Source organism: Phlebotomus papatasi, chromosome 3 (assembly GCF_024763615.1).
Source record: "Phlebotomus papatasi isolate M1 chromosome 3, Ppap_2.1, whole genome shotgun sequence".
NCBI classification, from domain to species: Eukaryota; Metazoa; Arthropoda; class Insecta; order Diptera; family Psychodidae; genus Phlebotomus; species Phlebotomus papatasi.
The window spans coordinates 66110728-66133793 of NC_077224.1; the positions used below are offsets into that span (position 1 = coordinate 66110728).

At 33.2% G+C, this 23066-nt stretch overlaps 1 protein-coding gene across 7 annotated transcripts in view; it reads right to left on the reverse strand.

Annotated features, from left to right (window-relative positions):
• LOC129807635 (P protein) overlaps window positions 1-23066 on the reverse strand; it is an 81396-nt gene that overhangs the window by 22260 nt on the left and 36070 nt on the right. For all 7 annotated transcript variants that reach the window (XM_055857037.1, XM_055857038.1, XM_055857044.1 and 4 more), the window contains one exon: window positions 1322-1425. In XM_055857037.1, coding sequence (XP_055713012.1) covers window positions 1322-1425 — 104 coding nt within the window. The remainder of the gene's footprint in view (window positions 1-1321; window positions 1426-23066) is intronic.

Genomic DNA, 23066 nt, shown 5'->3' on the forward strand with positions numbered 1-23066 from the left:
TGGAAATACCAAGTGTTATTTCACTTGATCCACTGAAGCCCACTGATACTAAATATGTAACTTAAACCTAATGAAAAAGACTTTAGCCGACTTTTTTATGACATTTTTGTAATTGCGGCAAAATTGATGAAAATATCCTGAAAAAATCTATTTCACAAATTTTTCATCCGAATGGCAATATTGCTTGGAATATCAATAGTACTCTTTCATCTAACAATTATCCATGTATTAGTGAAAAATCATTGATAGTTTTATCCGGCCACGGAAGAGTGGCTACAACTGCCCCGAGTGCTGTTTTAGTGTTTTTCATCTTATATAAAAAATTGGATAATTATTATCCAAGTGAAAAATATTTTTTAATTAGGTTTATGAAACCAGAAATGAGGTAAAACTATGAAATCTTGACTACAAACTCAGAAAACCAAATGCTGGTCCAAAAAATGAAACATCAAAACTGCAGTTTTATACCCATTTTATAAAAATGCTTCTAAATTGTAGGATAACAGGATCAGAGTTATAAATATTTCTGGGAATATGGGGATGTGTTCCTACTTTCATTAAAAAATACTTTGCTCAAGGTACATTTTAAGGGAAACGAGAAAAATCCACTGTCTACTTCTGCCCCTGGCTAATTGTACCCCGGTCTCCCCTACTCCTTACATGTTATTCTTCTAAGAATCTGTCCGATTTTAATCTTTAAGGGGAACTGAGGCAGCACTACACATGGGGTAGTTATAAACACTGAGATTTTTAAATTAAAGATAAGACTTCAAAGGACGAGATTTATATGAATTCATAGATACTGTAGGGACCCTTGTCTACTGAGCAAATGTTAGACATAAGTCCAAATGGTTTAGAAATAAAAATCAATGTTTGATACTTCCCCAGTACCCCTACCCATCAGCCCTATCTTTTTTAGTCAAATTCAAAATTGCATAAAAATATTCCTATTTTTTGTAAAATAATTTAAACAAACTAATTAAGGAAGTGCATAAAATTCACCTCTATAATGTCCTACAATCTATCATCTAGGAAGAGATCAGCTCTACCCTGGAATCACTTTACGCCACAACCATTCTCTTTCTTTCCTTTAACTGATCATAGGAATATATTAAATGATTGCCGAGCCGAAAAGATAAAACTGAGTTCCTGTGCAATTAGGCCAAAGACTGAACTCTAAGTCACGCCTGACGGCGACAATTAGTGCTATATTTCTTAAATATGAAATTATATTGTTAATTTCCTGTCACGATTTTGCGGAAGGAAAGTTTCTGTTTTTTGGACTAAAGGGAGACATTTTTCTCGGATTTGCATTACTCACCATGGAGACGCTCGTGCTCCTGCCGGAAACTGGCTAAACTGGGATCCTGACGAATTTTCTCTGGCAGAGCTCGCCAAACCTGGAGGGCGCCTTCGGTGACTTCACTGAGGGAAACACCAGAATATGATTGACGTGGAATGCATGTGGCTGGTTTTGATGGTGGTTTTGGGGATGGGGGCTTATGATTATTGGAATCCTTGAATCTAAGCTTCTTCAAGAAGCTCTCCTTCTCAGACATTTTGATTGGCACAAAATTTTGTTATTTTTTCCCTATTTGCCTTTTTTTAGGGTTAAAGAGGATGATTGTGCGGAGAGTGTCTTTAGATCTGTCACAGTCGGTTAATCATAAAGTCAATAACATGATTCTCCCAACAAAGTCTTTGTAGTGCAACGTGCTTTTCGCGTGTTACAACTGTTCCTGTTAGCTTTACTTTAATTGCTGGATGCGTATCCCAAAACGATAATATGAACCTTGTGACGAATTACCGTCACTGGATTTGTGCCAAATAAGAGAGGCGTGTTACGAAAATTTCGAGAAGTGTGTTAAGGAAGAAGAAGAAAAAATATTGATAATATTTTCCACACACCAACTAACACAAGGTTTAAAAATAAACTTCACTTTGGAAACTATTCTTAGTCTCTTCCCCAATGAATACAGAATTATTTGTGAAGAGAGATGCTATCAATATTTTTTTTTGTGGGATAGTATGTCTATGCCTGTCTGAGTCCAATTTTCATCTCAAAATTCTCTCACAATATTTAGGCAATAAACATCAGTCTGTTTGTGGTGGAGGCAACACCATGAAGAAAAACTTTCACTGAAAGAACCTTTTGCAGACGCTATTTCCGCCACTTCGATGGTCAATATGAAAATTTTGAGCTCAAATAAATTCTCTCTATTTTATTTTTGGAAATGAAGGTGATTCCCGATCTGTTGTTCCTCTCTCTCGACGTTGATTCCGCAAATAAATCCCCCACACAATTAATTAGAAAATAAAGTTTATCCTATATTATACAATTTCACATTTAAAATTTTCATTTGCCGAGTGATCACATTTCACTTAGAACGTGTTCAACAGACGTAACCGATCTTCTTTTTGAAATTTTCAGCACTGGCGCGCCAAAAGTGAACTTAATTGTGTTTCAACTCAAATGAAGGGATTTAGGGTAACAAAATTTTGCCCATCGACTATTTAAGGCAATTTTTTTGAGGCTGAAAGAACCTCTCACGCTAAAACCAAAGACAGAACTGAGTCTTTTTGAATCTCTCCTTCAAACTAAATCCACAAGTCAAATTTGTATATGTTGAGAGGTAGAAATGGACGATGTGTTATCATCAATGTCTGCGTATGACTTAACATATTAATGTATATCACTATCTACATATATATCACATTTTACCATTTCACGCTACATTTGCTGGACAAATTATTTTTTGTGAAATTTTCATTAGAACCTTCAGAGATAAAGATTGAATGTGATCGTAAAGCTTTAATCCTATTAAAATATGAAACTGATATCTCTGATAAAATCACGGAAGTACACAAATAATTGAATTTGGATCTTCGAAAGGAAAATTCCCGAAGATTCATCCAATTCCCCTAAGACGATAAAAAATATTCTCCCTTATTTCTACATTTAATAAAAAAAAAAACAAATCACGCCAAAACATAAACAACCAAATAAACTAACACTTTAAAGTATAAAAAATATAAATTCTACTGAACAATGTACTATGTTTCTCAAAACACAACAGTCCATAAGTATGAGACTAACTGGAGTGGCATATAAATATGTCAGAAGCAATTGAAGTTCATCTTAGATAAGGCGAAAAGACAATTGTCTCGAGTATGTGGATAGATACATATGTCATCTCTCTCAGCCCCAAGATTATCGTCCACTATGCGTTATAAATAAGTGTGAGAATATTCTTTTTTGTCACTGAATTGATTCAATTGAGTTAAATGTTCTAGCAATTTCATTAAATGCCCCAGTCAGCCAAATGTGATGAAACAATCATGCACGGAGTGTGGAAAAATGCCATGAAACGTGCGACAAATTCATTATGTAGCCCCACTTGACTACCACCCCCGCCCTGGTCGTGGTCAGACATCGAGGAAAAGTGACGAAGAAAAATATCTCAATGGAGATAGCAATGCGCAAATTCAAAGAATTTCACATAACAGTCAATTCAGGGTGCAATGTTTCGAGAAACATTTATACAATTTCTGTAATTTTAAAGTATACTTTACAAAAATTGAAATTTTAAGTTTAAAATTACTAGTTCAACGGTAAACTTTTAGTTAAATTTTACATCCTAATAGCCTGAAACTACTACAACTTAGAAAATTGCAGTGACATAGGGGAAACTGGGGAAGTACCAAACATGGGGTAGTTATAAACACTGCTAGTTTTTTTTACTTAGATGTTATTAGACTTTAGAGGACCTACATGAATTAATAGATACTATAGGTGTCTTTGTTCACTAAAGAAATAGACGTCATAAGTTTAAGTAATGCAGACATAAAATTTAGTGTTTACAACTACCCCATGTTTATTACTGTCCCAGTTTCCCTCGTACGCTGAAAATTTTTACGCTATTGAAGTCGCCCTGTTTTTCTAAAAACAAGACATTTAAAAATTTTATATTTTTTTTATAAATGGAACTATTTGAAACCAACTCATTAATTGATCTTAAACTCAGCTTATCGTGTTCGACTACTAAACGACTACTAAAGGATACCGGGGCAGGGCAGAATAAGCCAGCAAGTGAAATTTTTCGTTCTTAATAATATGTGAGAAACATGCTTTATCAAATTGATAAATTATTTCAATCAATAAAGAGGGCGTTAATTACTCAATACTCTTTCTATGGAAAACTATCACACCTTACTGTCTAATGTCCTCTAGACACACTTACGACTTAAGCTGAGTGACGGTTTAATATAATAATCGAAATATTGGTTTGATTAAATTCCATCAGTTTCCCACTGACTAGGGGAAACTGGGGCACCACCAAACATGGAGTAGCACCAAGCACTAATTTTATTTCTAAACTACTAGGACCATCTCGACCATTTCTTCAGAGAACGAGTATCCCTATAATGCCTATAAATTTCTATAAGTCTTATCCTCTGAAGTCGAATACCTGATTAAAAAAAATCGCAGTGTTTGGTGCTACCCCGTGTTTGATGGTGCCCCAGTTTCCCTTAAGCCGTTTGTCAGCTTAGGCCGAGAAACGGATTAGTCAGAAACTGATGGAAATATAATCTGATCATTATTTTGATTATTATTACGTTAAGCTGTCTCGTCTCTCGGCTTAAATCGCAATTGTGTCTAGGGCATAATTCTACCCCTGACTAACCGCCCCGGTCTCCCCTTATCAATGATCCTAACCGTGCAATAAATATTCATGTGGATCAATAAGAATCTACTCAGACCCTTATGGAGTCTATCTACATACTAGAAGCAATTTTCATAAAAATTGCCTTTTTTAAAAAAATTCTGCCGTTTCCGCCTACAAAAATAGGGGATATATTTTTTAAAAAGGTATTTTTTAAAGAAATTGTTCCTAATGTGTAGAGAGAGGCCATTACAATTAAACAAAATTAGTTGATACCGAATGAAAAACAAACAAAATATTAAAAAGATCGAATTTATTTTGAGAACCAACAATTTACTGTAAGCAAAAACCCAAAAAAAAACTTAGAAAAAGAAATATATATTAATATAAGGTTGCATTCAAGGTCTTAGACAATAGACAATAATATAGGAAAGTGTCATTATTTTTAATGATACTTTTTACCTGTTCGGTAAACCTCAATAATCTTCAAGACTATATCCATTAGAATCCTTTTAAGTTGGGCAATGTTTGATTGCAAAAATGTTAGAAGAGTGATCAAACACTACTGTCGTTATAATTACAGTTAAGCCGTATCTAATCCTCAGGTCAGAGAGGTGGTTAAGATAATTATTTGCTAGAGGTTTATTCCATTTTATTGGAACTGTCGTATTATGGTATCAATTTGAGCCTATGAATCTTATTTATCTCGTGACCACATGGAACAAGATGCAAGAAATTACTATTTCTTGGATATCGTGTTATAATCTGATTTAACCCTTTTTCGTCAGCAGAAAGAGGACTGCTTTCGACAAGGGCCCATCAAGTCTAATAAAAAGTGAAGCTATTTTTCACTTTTCCTTGTAAAAATTTGGCAGATATTGCACTGCGACTTAAACAAATTTGCTCGTAGTTCTTGTATAATTTTGGCGAGCATTATGAAATATGTATTTTTAGATAGCTTTTAATGAAGGATTTCGAAATATATCAGACTGATAAGTCAATTCTACTTAGGAAAAAACTTGCCAATAGCCTTCACTGCCTCTATGCGAAAACGTATGGAAAAATGAAATGTCGAGAGGTCCCTATTTCGATGACTTTTTACTATGTTTAAAGCAATTTGAAGCAAATCGCATCGCTAAATTTTAGAATAAATTCAGTAAAACAACCTATATCCAAAAAGAAAAATCTAAAATGCCCCGATAAAATTAAACCGTTTATGCTTGAGTTATAATAAGCATTGTACCACTGAATCCACCTAGACCAATTCATAACTGATTCACTGATTTTCAGTGATATTATAAGTAACTGAAATGTAATAGGATCTTAAGATTAAAAATATTCTACCTCACCCTGGACCTAGATTTTATTTATATTTTTCTCTTAATATTATATGAATGTAGAATATAGAGCAAGGGAAAAATGTTTAACTTAAACATTTTATGACAAAATTTCCCTCAATTTTGAGGTATGGAAAATATTACTCCTTTAATTTAATTAAATTTAATTAATAGTCTTTAAGGGCTTCTACACACTAGATAAATTTATGTCCATATTAAAGAAAATTCCCTTCGCAGGAAAAACTTTTCAATATGGACATAAATTTCTCTCATGTGAGAACCGGTGAGAGTCGGGGGTGAAGAGTGACGTAGAAAAGGCACAGATTTTTCCTAAATTTCTATAGTGCGTAGAGGCCATAAGGGACCAAGAGGTCACCGGTAATTGCAATCAATATCCTTTTTTTCAATTTCCCATATAAAAATGGGAAAAAGTCTAATTTCAAAATTGTCCGAATTTAAAGGTGCCCCGCTTTCCCTTACTCTTCAAAGTTTTAACACTTAAATATAAACCACAGAATTGAGCAGAGCAGTGCATAAAATCATAGTCAAAAAACTCTTAAGTTAAGATATATGCTTTACGATTATTTCCCTCAGTGTTGTAGGCTCATGCTTCAATTTTTCACACTCTTCAGCCAAATGCGAAAATTTCAGTGAGCACTTTAAAGTCCTAATAATTGCAAGAAAAATGATGGAAGAATTTCCACCTACGTAAGAGATGGAATTTTGTCATAATGCGACGTCAGGGGCATGGTGGAAAAAAAATCACGATAAATTGAAAATGTGAATAGAATTTAATCCTTGCCCTATAATCACGTGCTTATAAACGTTGAGCTCATAAGCTCACCTGTTTTGTCTTACATACAAAAGGTGATCAGAGAAAATGAGATGTATTTGTACGAGCAAACATGCTTCGCTGGATGATAAGATTTTGGCACCCAACACAACACCTTTTAAATCAAAATAAAATCTTTTATGAGCATCCATGGCATAAATGGTCACGTCATGGAATTTGTTGCGTTGCCTATGACGTTAGGCATCATTTCGATTGATTTTCCCATGAACTGAAAATAGCTCAGAGTTTTTGGCAAGTATTTTTTTTCTTTTTGTACTCGAGGCACTAAATTGGTTTCTTTTGACCGATCCGAAACAGAAAATTAATTTTTCTTCTACACAGAGTTCATCACGTGGGAAATTGGGATGTTTTGATGGTGTTTTATACAGGGGAGACATATGTGGAAAAATTACGATTGGCAACAGGTGCAAATGATAGGCAATTGAAAGTAAATTCCGCACCTGAACTCTTTACCGAAGGTCTGAAGGTGAGGCAGTAAAAAAAACTTATGAATGATTTCCCGTGTCCATTCATCGATATCACTTCATTCTCATCTTTTTTTTTATATTGCAGAAATACAGTCGAATAAATTTCCATAATTTTTCATGCTAAATAAACAGCATTCATAATCTACTTGAAGATTTATGATAGAGAAATTATAGCTGATTTTTCTCACATTCTTATCGCGCCATTTCTTTTGCTTATTCTGATTTTTTTCTGCATTTAAAATCCAAAAGGTGTTATCGGCTTTTCACTCTGTCCCAGCTAATATCGAAAATGTATGTTACTGTATCAGTGGTGTTATGCAAAAGAGAGATACCCATATAGCTTGGCTCTTAAGAGTGTTCTTCGAAGGTGTTTGTCTCCTTTCCCATTGCAGTCAATATGGAAACTAGGAAACCATATCGCGAAAAAAACCAGATTTACTCAAGATTAGTTGCAATTAAAAATTGCAAGAATGTGGATTGCAATAGCGATAAAACACATCATTTTGTCAAAGAAGTAGGAAAATTGCAAGAGCATAAACCAGTAATTTCAAGCTCTAGACCACATTCATTTTTTTTCTCTCATTGGGAAAATATTCTCAATCACGGGAAAATTGTATCTAACAAATTACTTGAGGCGAGTGTATACTTGTGATTTTTCCCGCGTTTATTGAATTGATACAGAAATTCTCACACAAATTTCACTTGAAATAATTTTACAATTGAATGGCCAAATTGAATACGATATTGAATTGATTAATAGGCAATAGGGAAATATTGCAGAACTGTTTTTCTAACTGTTGAAAATTTATACATATATCTCAATTAAACTTTTCAATAAGGCGCTGAACACAAAGATTTTTTTTGTTTTTGTTCGTGCTTTCCGATCTCACACGCACTACCAATCGACAAAGGAGATACGAATATGTGTAATTTTTTACGAAATTAAATTAGATGCAAGAAAAAGTCAAGTTCTAGTAAAGCTGAGCACAAGGTAAAGAAATAGTAGCTTCAAATTTTAATCTTATAGAAAGATTGATTGATATCGAGAACTCTTCTATTTTGATTTAGGTTTAGTTCTTAAGAAGCACTGAGAAAAATGTGAGTGTTACAGATAACACAACATGAATGTTGTTTCAACATTACATTTTATTATTGATTTTGGAATAGAAAAAAACCACAGGATTCCCTCAAATAAGATTTATAAATGTTAAAAGGAACATATACAAATCATTGGCTACCTTCAGATCTGTCTCTTGTGTAATAGGGATTGGTGGGTTAATAATTATCCCAAGAGGTAGGACTCTACATGTTTTAATCCATTGAGAAGATTATACGGTTTTTGAACTAAGTACCTAAAGATTTCGCCCTTTTGTGACTTAAATAAATTTAAAAACTTTAAATAAATGAACTGCAAGGGAATTATGTCAAATTTCGGACAGTATGAAATATTGGACACTTCTCTAGTTTTATAAAAAATTATATTTTTATGTATTTTTTTCTTGAGTTGCTGTAGAAAATCCTTCGAAGAGTTCTGGAAGGGCAAGGACCTTCGTGACGCTTGGTGTGCGAAATTGCACACAGAGGAATATCCGTAATTTTTTTCAATTCCAAAAACATGGAGAAAAAGTTTAGAGAAAATAAATATGATAAACTAATTTTTTTTAAGATAACACTCCTTATAAGGAAGTAAAACCAAGTAAAACTAAAATTTTAATTTGTATTCAAATTTAAAACATTGGGACTTATATACAATATATGTCCGAAATTTGGCATAATGCTCCTTACGTGGTACTTTACGGATAAAGAATTAAAACACCTTTTGCATCTAGTTGTATCTCCAGATTTAAAGGATAAATTACTCTCTCGCTCATGCTTAATAATGGTATGGTGCAAAACAAATAGTAATTTCTCCATAAAAGCTTAAACCTTTCTAAGACTTTTTTTTTACATCGTGTTTTGTCTTGATACTCAAGTCTCAATTTATAAACCTATTAAAGTACCGTAGATGCGGATTACTTTATCTTCCGTGGGTTATTTTGCGTAAAGTTCGTAAACTTTTCTTTAATTCTAATGTATAAGAACGGCCCTCACCGATCACAGATGGTACATCGAATCGATAACCACCATCCTTAAGTGCTAGAATTAAAGAAAAATCTTATGAAAAAGAAGATCAAAGGGGAAAGTCACCCGTATCTACGGTAATTCAAAACTCGAATAGATTTACCGCAAATACGCGTTTAAAAGTTATTCCATTTCATGATTCGCTTTTTTCTAAAAAAAAAAGTTAAAATAATAACAGCACTAGAGACTAAAAAATATTAAATATGTCCATAAAAATTAATTTTCAATTTTATAATTTTAATGGAAAAAGATGCTATAAGAAGGCTTGAAACAATGTATGTGAACTGGATAGTTACGTATGAAACGGATGTGAAATAGAAGCATTAATTATGAAAACAGTCAAATCAAAAAAAAAAACTTTGATAAGAACAATTTTTTGACAAAGTTTTACTAACGTTACCAATTTTATTGCTTAAAATAGTCTACACACAGAAAAAAGAGTAGTACAAACTACTCGAATCGATGTTAAATTAACTCTTTTTCGTTTCGGTTTTCAATTAACTATATTTTAGAGTTCATTTTATTTCTATTTAGTTGTATATTCAAAAAAGTTGTTTCAAGTCTTTCAAAATAACTCTTGCTTCGTCCTAAAATTTAAATAAAAAAAAGAGTTATAATAACTTTTTTTGAGAGTTAAAATAATTCTTTTAGGGGGTTTAAATAACTCCTCTTCCAATCGCAAAATGAATAGATTTTACTCTTTATATTTATGTTTTTTTTTTATCTGGTTTTCTTTAATTTTATCTTTTCCTTTATTATTTTTTTCTTTATCTCGAGATACCATGTTGTGAGATATTCATATATGATTCATAGGACACTGTTGCATAGGAACTTTGACAAACGAAAATCGTCTTGCTGAAGTATATTCCTAAATTGAAAACACTTAAACATAAACTTCATTTAAAAAGAAATTTAACATCGAAAAAGAGTAGGGGAATGTTTTCAGGCTTTGCACCACTACTGAGAGAAATCCGAAAAAGTTAAAATAACATTCCGGAAATGTTAATTTTACCCTGCAGTATTGATCCAAAATCGGTGTAAATATTACCCTTTTTAGGTGTATTGGGGGTTAAAGTTAACCTTTTTCATGTTAATTTTACCCTTAAAAAGGTATAAAATTAACATTAAAAATTGTTGATATATTTTTACACCTAAAGAGTGTTAAAGTTATGAGGAAAAAAAGTTAATCGCACCCTTTTTTTCTGAGTGTGGTCTAGCTTCGAACATTTCTTATTTTCCCACGTTCCTTAAATGGTTCTGCCCTATTTTTTTTTTCAATAAATGTGTAACTTAAGACTGAATATTGAAATATGTTTAGCCATTTGGTAAGATTTATTAAAGGAATATTAACAAAATATGAAGTGTGCGAAGCCTAAAAGCCTCCCTGTAAAAAGTACATCGATGTCCGGTGAGTTAATTCTACTTGGCAATAAAGTTATTTCAACTTTACAGGTTTTTTCTTAGTGTATAATTCCATTATGTCGCTTTTTTTTTAGTAAAGTATATAAAATGGAAAGGCTTGGTTTTGAAATGATAGAAACTAAAGATTGGATCGCCACCCATAAATATTTTTTATTTTCAAAATATAATTCGTAAAAAACGCCGAATGATTTTCAAAAAAAATCATTTTAATTTTTTTTTGAATTTTTTGAATTTTTGATTTTTTTTGAAAAGGTCTTTGAAGTAAAAATTTGACATTGAAAGCGATCCCTTCAGCGTTTCCCTTGTATAGCCCTTACTCAGCTACTCGTTGACTGATCGCGCGATCTGCCGATCTGCCACTCACGGTACACTCACTGACCATACTTATTCAGCCCCTGCCCTTACTACCCTTGATATAGAGACGATTCTTCTAGTCTAGTATTTTGGTACAGTTCAGATTGGCTTTTTCGATTTTGTACTAAAACTATCAAAAAATATTACAAACCATAAACTTGCTCAAACACAAATCCCCTGTCACAGTTGAGTAAAAAATAAACGTTTAATCTTGAATAAGGGGAGATGGGCCTACATTGAAGATGGGGGTATAATGAAAACCTTATTTTTCGTATATTTTGAAAAGAAGCTGGTCTTTAACCTAATATAATTTAGACATACAAAACAAATGTGAATCTAAATTAAATTCCGGCTAAGACATGCTTCCTTTAGAAATATGCGTAAAATAGCATTTTCTATGAAGCACCAGCTTCAATTATAGCTACACTTCCCTGTATTATTTTCTTTTTATTGAGTTAGTAAGAAGTTTTGTTTTTTTGAAGCTTGACATCTCAAGATCACCTTCTAAATTGTAAGAATTATTTGCTATATGTCCTTTTTCGGCTGATTTTCAGAACATTAAGTATTTAGTGTGACAGATGTCATTACTGCCTATCATCAGTGGTATTTATTTAAAAATTTAATCTCTCGCTCACTTTGTAAGTTCATTGAACAATCGAGAATTTTTTTTTCCTTACTAAACACTTTTTCACTGTAGTTATGTACTAACCGGTAAGATTCGGATACTGACCAGTTATGTTGTTTTGCGTTTTTGCATAAATTAACATACCCACTTTTTTCTTAAACTCAAACAAGAATTTTGCATTCTTGACCATCTTCTTTTTTTCCACGCGAAACATTGAAAAAAAAAAGACTTTTATAAGCCTGAGAGAGACAAAATTATTCAATTAATTTCAAGTCCAAGAATTTTTATATAACTTTTTTGTAGCATATCACACAGTCTCCATTCTCCAGTAAACATCCTCTGTGACTCATTTGGTGTTTGACAATTTTTGCCGACAAAATCATGCATACCTCTCTTCAACTTTTGATACTGTCTTGGGTCTTGGAAGTTTACAGAGAAAAATAACCCAAGCTTAAAGGCATATTTTATCGACTTCGCGACACAAAATATACAGGTTTGTGAGCTTTTTTTCCACTAATATTTACGACGTTACAAAAAAGCGTCTTGCCCAATTAGGTTGTGAAGCAAAATGCGAAATAATATTCACCAGGTATTTTCCACGCAGTACAAAAAAGCCTTTGATTGAGGAAAATCTCTTATAAAATCATAAAGTAAATTCCAAAGGAAAATTCCACAATTGAGACGGTGCCTGTGAAGAATTAGAAGTTGAAACGTGTGCCGAATCAGGTACTTTCTTCTGATGAGCTTTTTTTCTTCTCAATCACGTCTTAGGATAACATAATAGCATTCTTAAAAATTCTTATCAAAGAATCAAGTAAGTGTGGTAAAAGATTAAGATATCAATTTAGGTAGATTCAATGAAAACAAAATTGATTGTATATTAAAAAACGTGATTATCTTTCAAGAGGTAGAAATTCTATATTTAGGGGAAAGTGGGGCACTTTTGAATTAGGACAGCTTTAAAATGGAATTTTTTCTCCCATACTGAGTTGGAACTGAACCTTATCATCATACAATTCAGCTTCGTAATTGGTTTATGGAGCTAAATTATATCGTGGTAAGATCAAATTCTATTTAAAAATAGAAGAAAAAAGCCCAATTTTAAAGCTGCTCCAGTTCAAAGGTGACACACTTCCCCTACTATTTGTTTAGTTGACAGAAAATATATCTAAGTCAATGCCCTTAATTTAAAATAGTTAGAGTAAGTGTGCCAAATTCCGGCCAGCTTGCAATTCCGGTCACCTTTTTTGTTCTTTAAATTTCCATGAATTTTTAGTTTTTACATACTCCAGAGATTATACAATGCAAAAGAATAACAAAAAATGTAGCTTCGACAAACGAGATGACGTGAAAAAGACATTGGAAGAATTCCCGAAGAGCAAGGAACTATGAGAATGAAGGTGGCCGAAATAGGGCACCAAAGCTATGTCTACATTTTTATTCATTTTAAAATGTATTAGGAATGATTTTAAAGTAAATACAGACGATAAACTTTCTACAAGGTTCTAAGCAACACTCCTTAAGTAGAGGGAATGAAAAAAATCAATTTCTATTAAAGATATTACATTTCAAACTTGAGACTTTGGCGCTTGCATGCAACTATGCCGAAATTTGGCACACTTACCCTAAATCTTTTGAATCCATAAGTTCATTAGTTTTAACTTTGACTAAAACGTATTAAATAATACGAAGATAACTTTTGTATCGTACACTCAGAAAAACCGTAATTGATCTAGAACGTAGCAAAAAGGGATTTAGTTATTCGGATCAGAATTATCTGCATATTAATTGCCAATTATTTGAATGGATAGTGACAAATCTGCTAAAATGTTATTAGTTTTTTTATTTCTGCACTATTGCTCTTTCTCTCAGAATTAAATTTTAATACTAACAGAAAACAAATTTACAAAAACACAAAGGATGAAAACTATTAAATAAATTAAAAAAAAACAGGATATAAAGAAATTTACATTTGCAAAATAATTTTTTCCACGAATCATCCGAGTATCGAAGAATTGTGTATAAGAATTGTGTAAAGTACTTTAATTATACTAAAAGTTAACTCATTTTTCATATTTTAGGGTTACTGTACCAAATTTCGGCCAGCTTGCAATTTTGGACACTTCTTTATTCCTCAATGAGTTTTTAGGAAACAAAGATAATAAACTATCTACAAGGTTTTCATCAGCAATTCTTGAAAAGAAGTAACAAAAAAATCAATTTGTACTAAAAAAATATTATAATTCAAACGTAAGGTATTGGTGTTTGCATGCAACTATGCCGAAATTTGGGACAGTTACCCTATAGGGTAAGTGCTCATAATTTTGTCCAGTTTCTTATTTTGGACACTTTGAAGATAACATTGGACACTAAAAATAAATTGATTAAAATGATGGATTTTTATTCCAATATTTGATGAAAAATGAATTCTATCTAAATATTTGTTCTTTTTGGGAGATTTTGACACTAAATACGTTAAATTTTGAATATGATTTGAGTTGAAATTGCTTTGTTGAAAATTCAGTGTGAGCAATTGCTTACGAGAAATATGACAGAACTTCGTGGCTTACTTCAGTCTTATTTAGTTTTGGTGAAATACTAACAAAGTTTGTTCGCTGTTTTTGAGTGATATTATTGAATATTCATTGAATATTGTGTTGATTCACGTTACTGATGATTTGTACATTTGACCAGAAGTGAGATTTGCCTTGTGAATTATATTTTTCGTGTGAAAAATGGGAAATTTTTTAAGACATTCACCAGTGAGGTGATGATTCTTATTTTGGACAGGTGTTTTTCTCACGAAATTTCGTGAAGTTTTAGCTTTTGTGATGACTAGGTTGGACAAATGCCTGGAGAAACAAAGGAGCATCATCTCTACGAAAGAGATGTAGCGAGAAATGCCTTGAAAGGCTCCCGGAAAGGTCAGGGAATGAGCGAATCCGCACGTACTTGGAGTATCGAAGTCAACTCACTTTAATGAATGATATGGAAAGTTTCTGGGCTTCTGTGACATTCTACGTTTCCCTTACATGAACAGGAAGAGGTCTTGGTAAGATTGGTTCATAAAATGAAGAACAATGGGCATCCTGTTGATGCGGATTATCTGTCCAAATTTACAGACAAGTTGTAAAAATTAATAACCAAGTTGTCCAAAATAAGAGTCAAATTCACCTCTACATATCAATTCATTTTTAAACGTATTAAAACTAATTTTAGTAAAAATGAGATGATAAATAGCTTGCCAAGTTTCTAAACAATCCTTCTGAAAAGAGAGTAACAAAAAAAGTCAATTAGTATTGAAAATATCGCACTTCAAACTTGGGATATCGATGCTTATATGCAGACTGTCCAAAATTATAAGCACTTCCCCTATCAGATAAATGTTTTCATTTAAAAAAAATCATCATTGTTATTGCACTTTTATTGCCCAGAAACTTTACAAGTATAGCAAATCCATTTCAGTTCTTAGATAAGAAAAAATATATACTGTAAATTAGCAATTAGGAAAATTTTCGATAAGAGTATTCAATTACCCATGTCTCTTAATATAAGAGATTTCAAATTTAAAATTATATTTTTCTTTGGGAGTCTAGAATATTTAATTGTATAGTTAGCTATCTATCGTAATTACACAAGTATAATAACTGTGAAGTGATGTTAAAAATCTCTTTACATTAATTTACAGGATAAGATCTTTAAAATGATTTTATTAAAAACTGAAGCTAATTGGTAACAATTTGAAACAATTTTTTAGCACTGTATTCAATGATTCATTGAACTTCCTGACGATAATTCCAGTTCTTTTTCGATGAGCTTTCTTACTGCTCAAAAAAGTGCTTTTAATGATCATTCCTGAAGAGATAATTATCCGATTACGTCGTGAAATACTTTTTTTTTTAATCATCCGACTGTCCGACAAATTGGCAGTGTTGGCAAAAAATTGCGGACGTGCGCGTGCTCTGAGCATGTTCAAGTGAATTGCTCGAATTTCTGTTAGTGTGATATCAATGGTCAAAAGAAGTCATGCATGGTAATGCGTGTTTTGTTGTGAGATTCGAAAATCACAATTCATTGAGTGTTTTAGCGATCAGTGATAGTATAGCAAATATGCTAAAATGGAGAGTAATAGCTTTTCGCGCCTTTTTTCTCCCCATCTTCACTTCCAATTGACAACAATTTGCAATCCGCAAGCATTGATTTTTGCATCGAACTCACATGATGCACCCAGCACCCAACAATCGGCGACAAGAATCCACGCATAGATATTGACTATTTATATAAGAGTGTTGATGTTCATTTGGAATCGCGATCAAGGTTATTGAACTTGATGCATCGTCGTTCCCGTTTTGCTAATCATCACAGACATAAGTCATATAATAAATTTTCTGCTAGTGAGTCGCGCGCGCTCGAAGGAAATTGAAATCTTGCCCATTTTGTTTAAATGAACATTTTCTCTCAGTGTTCTCGTATCTTCCACTCTAACGATGAAAAAAAAAGTGGGTGATTGAGTTAGAAAATCCTGGTTTTGATATGGATGAAAAAAAAGGCATATATTTAGAGAATAGCAAATAGACGCTAATTGTCTCTATTCTCCCTTCTACCTCAACACTCTACCTTTTCATATGCAAAAACCGTGCACAACAATAGATAAAATTCCCACAAGTGGCTGCCAAAGAGGTGAGAGCACATGTTTTCACGAGATATTGTATTCCGAGCGAGACGACTAAGCAAAATAATACTACTATTTTTTTCGAACATTCTGGGGAATTTATTGATTTAGTTTGTTTTTGTTGCAAAAACCGTTTTTTTTTTCAAACATTCAAATTTTCACATTTCATTATTGTAATTGTCGGTATTTCTTTTGAACAAAAACATTTTAATAAACTTTGTAGTTTATGCATATCTACTGACAAAAATATAAATCAGACTACAGCACCCGTCTGAGCAAATAAGCATGAATTAAAACCTGAATTAACCCATACCTTTCATATCTTACTTTTAAGAAGCTTCTATAGAAAATACTCATTACGAAATATACGTAAAAGACACTGTTTTGCGCTTGCTATTCTATCTTATCCCCCGATACGAGTAGCTGCTCCATATCACAGCTCTGTAGGCAACCAGCGCCGCTACTGTATCACAGCAGCCCATCTCGGTGTGTGTTTGGGATCAGTAACAGTGAATATTTGTATCGACTGAATTATCACTTTCATGTCGAAACTCGCTCTCGTACCAGCCTCTATTGTTTTGGCGGATCACTTTTTAGCTAATATGCACCATTGACATTACTATTCATTCATTCACTGGACGAATTCAAAGCCGATATGGCATGAGAAATCTTTTTCTGCTGCTGCTCAGCTTTGAACCCGAGACCTCACACTTGAGGCCTCTACGTCAGACGGATAAGTTGAAAGACACTACACAGAGTTATAAATTAAAATGATAACAATGCATAAGAATTACGAGAAAATATGGAAAAATTAAAATATTTGAATTTTTTTTTTTAATTGTAATATCTCGAAAACTAGATTACAATAATTTTTTTTGAATGATCTAATCAAACTGCGAAAATTTTAGAAAATCGCACCACTCATTTTCAGCATCAGGGAAAAAATTTCGAAGATCAGTTTCAAAAGCCAAAGAAAATATATTTTGACTTCTTGGATAATTCTGTTGGGTGTCTTTTATAAATTCCTGTAGAGGCATTTTATAACCAAAATCGTGGGTAAATTCGGAAGCAGGACAATATTAAAAGCCAATGAGTATCGAATGGCTATTAAAAGGAGGGCTATAAAGCCCCCAGTGATTGACACGAATCACAGTTTCAAAATAGTTTTTCCGAATTTATCATATAATGACAGTATGGCAATGTCATATGAGAATGTCTTGCTCGTCTTGCTATTGTAGAATTCCCCTAGTTTAAATTTCAGAGTGCCTCAAATGTGAAAATATTTATGTCAATCTTACTATGGGAAAACCCAATGTAACGAGGGTCATAATATTCCTGCACTATTATAATTCTACTTAAAATCACCAAGTAACTCTTTTAACTCTTAAGTGTGGTATTTAATACATTTTCTGAACGTTTTGCAAAAGTTTATTTAGAAAATTCGAAATTGAGTTTAAACTTTAGAATATCGCGCACATTTTCTGTAAATAGAACTTTTAGACCAGTCACTTTTGGGAAATCAAACTCCGCCTTTGAGTACATAGATAAAATCTAATTTTGATATGTGTGCTAGTGTTAGCCAATTTCAATATTATTATATGATTTTTTATTTTTTTTCATTTATGTCGTAAGACATCACAGAGCAAGTCCCGAGGCTAACTAATAAAAACACAGTAATTCACTGCTATTATTGTTATTATTTCTATTATTAATATTACTACAATTATAATCAATATTGTTAATAAAAATATAGTAAAATACAATCAGTTGCTGTATGGTCACGTTTAAAGACAGCAAATTAAAGTTTCGTAGGGGAAAGCGCGCTATCTTCACTCAAAAAAGAGCTTATTTGAGGCAAGGCTTAAAATCGACTATAAACAGGGTTAGTCACGGTTTAATTTTAAAAAGGTTTTAAACTGTAAACATGAGTTAACCCTGTTTCAGCAATTTTAACTCCTTTTTTTAGTGAAGGATTTCACTATTAACCTTAATACATCGGTTTAAATCTTGCGCAAGGTTTGAATGGTTTTAAATTTCTATCATGGCGAGATTCTTAATGCATTTAAGGGTTTCTCGTGTAAACTTGTCAAGTGGAATCAGTAAGAGAAGAATGGTGTTTAGTGTTCAGTGTGCCTCAAAGAATGGAGGCATTCGCGTTGACATTTCTGGTATTGGGGCTCAATATGAGCCCCCACAGTGACCACCCAGGGACATATCAGCGACAAGAAGAGTAAATTGTGAAAAGTTCTGTGGTAAGTGGTGCTTAATTTTCTTTTCAAGTTTGTAACCAAACGTGCGCGTCAAGAATCAAAGTGCGGAGTTTTCTCTCTTTTTCATGAGATTTTCACTGAATTTAGGGTCAATTTTACCGTAAATGTATAAATAAATGGTGAGCAATATATTTTCTAAAAAAATCTCGGTGAAATTCTTGAAGATTTTAGTGGAAAAAGCGTGAAAATTCTGTTCACTGAGGATTATCCGCACGCCTAAATTTTAAACCCTGTCAAGATTAGGATTTTACCCCTGTTTTACCCTTGAGTTAACCGTGTTTTAATCTCTCAAGGGTTGATTTTCATCCTTGCCACGGTTAGTATTGGTGCAATGTGTGCGCGTCTAAAGCCATTGTGCGGCGTTTCCTCAAATTTTCACAGAGTTTATCCCGATTTTCCACCATCAATGCCTAAATAAACAGTGAGAAATTAATTTTCATAAAAAATATCGGTGAAATTCTTGAAGGTGTTAGTGGAAAAAGTGTGAAAATGCTGTTCACTGAGGATTTTCCGTACGCCTAAATTTTAAACCGTGTCAAGATTAGGATTTTATCCCTGTTTTAATCTTGAGTTAACCTTAAGTGTTTTAATCTCTCAAGGGTTGATTTTCATCCTTGCCACGGTTAGTATTGGTGCAAAGTGTGCGCATCCAAAGTTAAAGTGCGGCGTTTTCTGTATTTTTAACGGGATTTTCACGAAATTTTAAAAATTATTATTTTCTTATCTTTATCTTTATTTTCTAAAAAAATCGATAAAATTTCTCGTGATTTTAGTGAAAAAACTGTGAAATGCTGTTCACCACAAAATATTCCAAAGACTTTTGAATTTTAAACTGTGTCAAGATTACGTTTTAACTTCTTTTTTTAATCTCGAGTTAACCGTTTTATACGTTTTCTATTTTCCACGGGATTTAGTCTCATTTATTGCTAATGAATAAACATCTATCTATCTATCTATCTATCTACATGTCTAAACGGTTAAGATAAATTTTGTAATTTTAGTTTGTGTTACCATTTTTTCTTAGATGTCGGAACTCCAGATTTGCAGAAGTTCGAACGAGAGGATCATACTGAAACATGGAAATTCTACCTAAAATTTCAAGCGGAGAGAGCAGAAACACGCCAGGGAGCAGTGGAAAGTGCAAAATAAAATAATTGCCACCGTCCTGCTTACACATCCTTTGAAGTGGTGCAGGCTGAAGCAGGATTGATTAATTTCAGGAATTACGTAGGTTTCAGAAACCAAAAAATATGCCCTCTTTAATTTTTTTCAAATATAATAAAGAATATTTCTTCAAATCCAACTCTGAAACATAAAAGTACAACATTAGAACAATATTTTCTAAAATTTTCATTTACAAATTTTAAGAGGCTGATCTTTTAAAATGATTTTCGGAGACATAACTCACATAATTTTACTCTGAAATCAGAAAACTAAATATTTGCTATAAGCAGTTGAGCAAAAGTTATATTTCAACGAAAGTTTAAAAACATGAAATTTGTTTTTAATAGCATTTTTTACAAGAAACAATGGCGTATTTTACACTACATTTCGCCGTGCAAAATAAAGTATGACCAAGGAAAAAAAAACAAATCCTTGTTTAAGTTTTAAACCATCAACTCTAGAAGTATGCAAATTTTCGATGAAATTGATGCATTAGTTTTCGAAAAATTTTGCATATAAATCTCACAAATTGAGATTTTTAAAAGAGCTTTTACAGTTGATGCTTCTCAATTGGCTTTAAATAAATTTGTAAAGGCTCTATCCTAAAGTTTCTCACTGGCTTGAAGCTTTGAGATGAGAAAATATTCTTCACATGTTGTACTTTGTTATCAAAGAATATGTATATATTTTATTTAAAGTTGCAATACTGCAAAAAAAAAAAGAATTTTTTTTAAAAATGCCTTTTTAAAGCAAATTTCCCATATCCTTGTCGGTAGAAACGTCCGAATTTTTTAAAAAAGGCATTTAAAAAAAAATCTACTAGTGTGTAGACGCCATAAACAAGGTATTTGGACCTTATCATTACACACAACAAATCATAACATTGCTCTATCAGGTACGACGCATCGGGAGGGGAAGTGATTTGGTGACGTCAGTGTAAATCGAGCGAATCGAGAATTTACAGTGTAGCAATTGTTCCATTTGTCGTCAGTTAACTTGCTAAGCTTTTTTTTTTTCTCTGTTCGTGATTAAAATGTGCAAATTGGTGGAAATTTTGTGCAGGAATGGCTACCATCAGGATATTAAACGATAAAGGTGAGTTGTAAAGAGTGGAAAAGACCAAAACCATCAAGTGATAATGTTTTTTTTTGTTCAGGAAATCAGATTGTGATTCTTCACAATCAACAGCCAATCCAGCAAGTCGAGGATCATGAGAAAGCAGGGAATATATCTCTAAATTTGTCCATTAAGGAGATCCATGAGGTGAAAGTATTATAGCTGTACATTCTGTGGGATAAAAGTACAAAGGGACAGATAATCCTAACCGGCTTATGTAGGTGAGATTCTTAACGTGAGCTAACTCGGAGTGCATGCAAATTCGATTTGGAGCTGAAGTTGGGAGACGCCATTCAGTTATCTTGAATCAAATTCGTGAAATTATACAAATTTTGTATTTAAACCAAAATATCAAGGATTTGGATGAACTGACAGAAAAGTGTTATATGGGTGAAATGTAGACCAGAATGTTCTCTATAATTTTGCCGTAAAACTTGAACTCATCGATTACTCAGAAGCCAAGATAAGCGAGGTTTTTTGTTTCTTAACTCGTTTTTTTCATCCAGAGTGCCCCAAGTAGTCATTTGTTGAACTTCAACTATATCAAAGAATTGTTGTATTTTGTGGGACTTTCCATTTAAAACCATATTTTAAGTGTCTTTGTGGAGTATAGGCAGTCAAATTGGCATCTGAGTGATTTCAAAGCGTTATTATTGGAAAAATCAATTTTTTCACACTTAAACGGCAAAATCGGAGTGATAGCGTAGTCTGAGTGGAAAATGATGTATGGACGAAATGTAGAGACAAATGTCCCCTACAATTATGTCGAAGTAATCATCAAAATCGGTTCAGCGACAGTCGAGATAATTGAGGTTATGTGATATTGAAATTGGTTTTTCGACTGTGGCGCTCCTGGTGTTGGTCCCACGAAGTTCAAATATTCTAGAAAGTTGTAGCATTTGGTGAGATCTTTCGTTTAAGCCCTCATTCATCAAAATCGGTCACATAGAACCGGAGATATGATTTTTTGAATTTCGTGAACTTTGACCCCTCATATCTCCGGTTCTATTGAAACCACAGCGCACATACGCACCATTTTGGAAACGTCCTAGACTGGACTACAACATACTAAAATTTCATTAACTTGCACAATGCCGTTTTTGAGAAAAGTGACTTTGAATTTCAATGAATTTTGACGCTATCACAGCGCCACCTGTGGTGACTTTTTGAACTTCCATCTGAAAGTGCTCATTGAGACGAAACCAAAAAGGTAAAACTTAGGTCGCTATGTTAATTAGAACCGGAGATAAAGGCCGGTCAATATTCGAACTTTGACCCCTTATAGCTCGGGTCAGGGGTTTTAGATCGACTTAAGGTTTTTTTTGTTTGATAGGTATAATCAACGGCTACAACATACTAAAATTTCAGCCCGATGCACAATGGAATTTTTGAGTTATTTAACTTATAAGATTTAAAAATTTTCTTTTTAATAATAGCGCCCCTAGCGGTGGTTTTATGAACTTGCGATGTTAGAAGGGGAAGTGGCATTTCACGAGAGCTTTCCAAAAAGCCCTCACTTTTTAAATTCTGACAATTAGAACCGGAGTTATGGCCATTTTAAGAAATTTTTTTTGGACCCTTATAGCTCGGGTCAGGGGGGTCGGGGGACCTTAAGTTTGGTATTGATGGAAAGCTCTAAGGCCCAGCTATAACATACTAAAATTTGAGTCCGCTGAATGCCATAGGGGCGGAGCTATTGAGAAAACAAAAAAAGGGGGGTCTTCAAAATGGCGGAAGGAGGGGTGGGGGGTGGGGGGTCTATGCACCAAGTTGCAATTTTCACCCGATATATAACCTTTGTCGAAAACCGCAAGTCGATATCTTTTTTAGTTTAGGAGCTATTAAGCTCCAAAGAGCGGCCGGCCGGCCGGCCGGCCGGGAACGTAAAATAGCCACATATATATTCGTGATCAGGAAGTGCTGAAACACATTTTGGCCAAGTTTGAGGTCGATCGGACGACATGAAATTTTGTTAGGATTATAGTAGGTGAGATTGTTAAG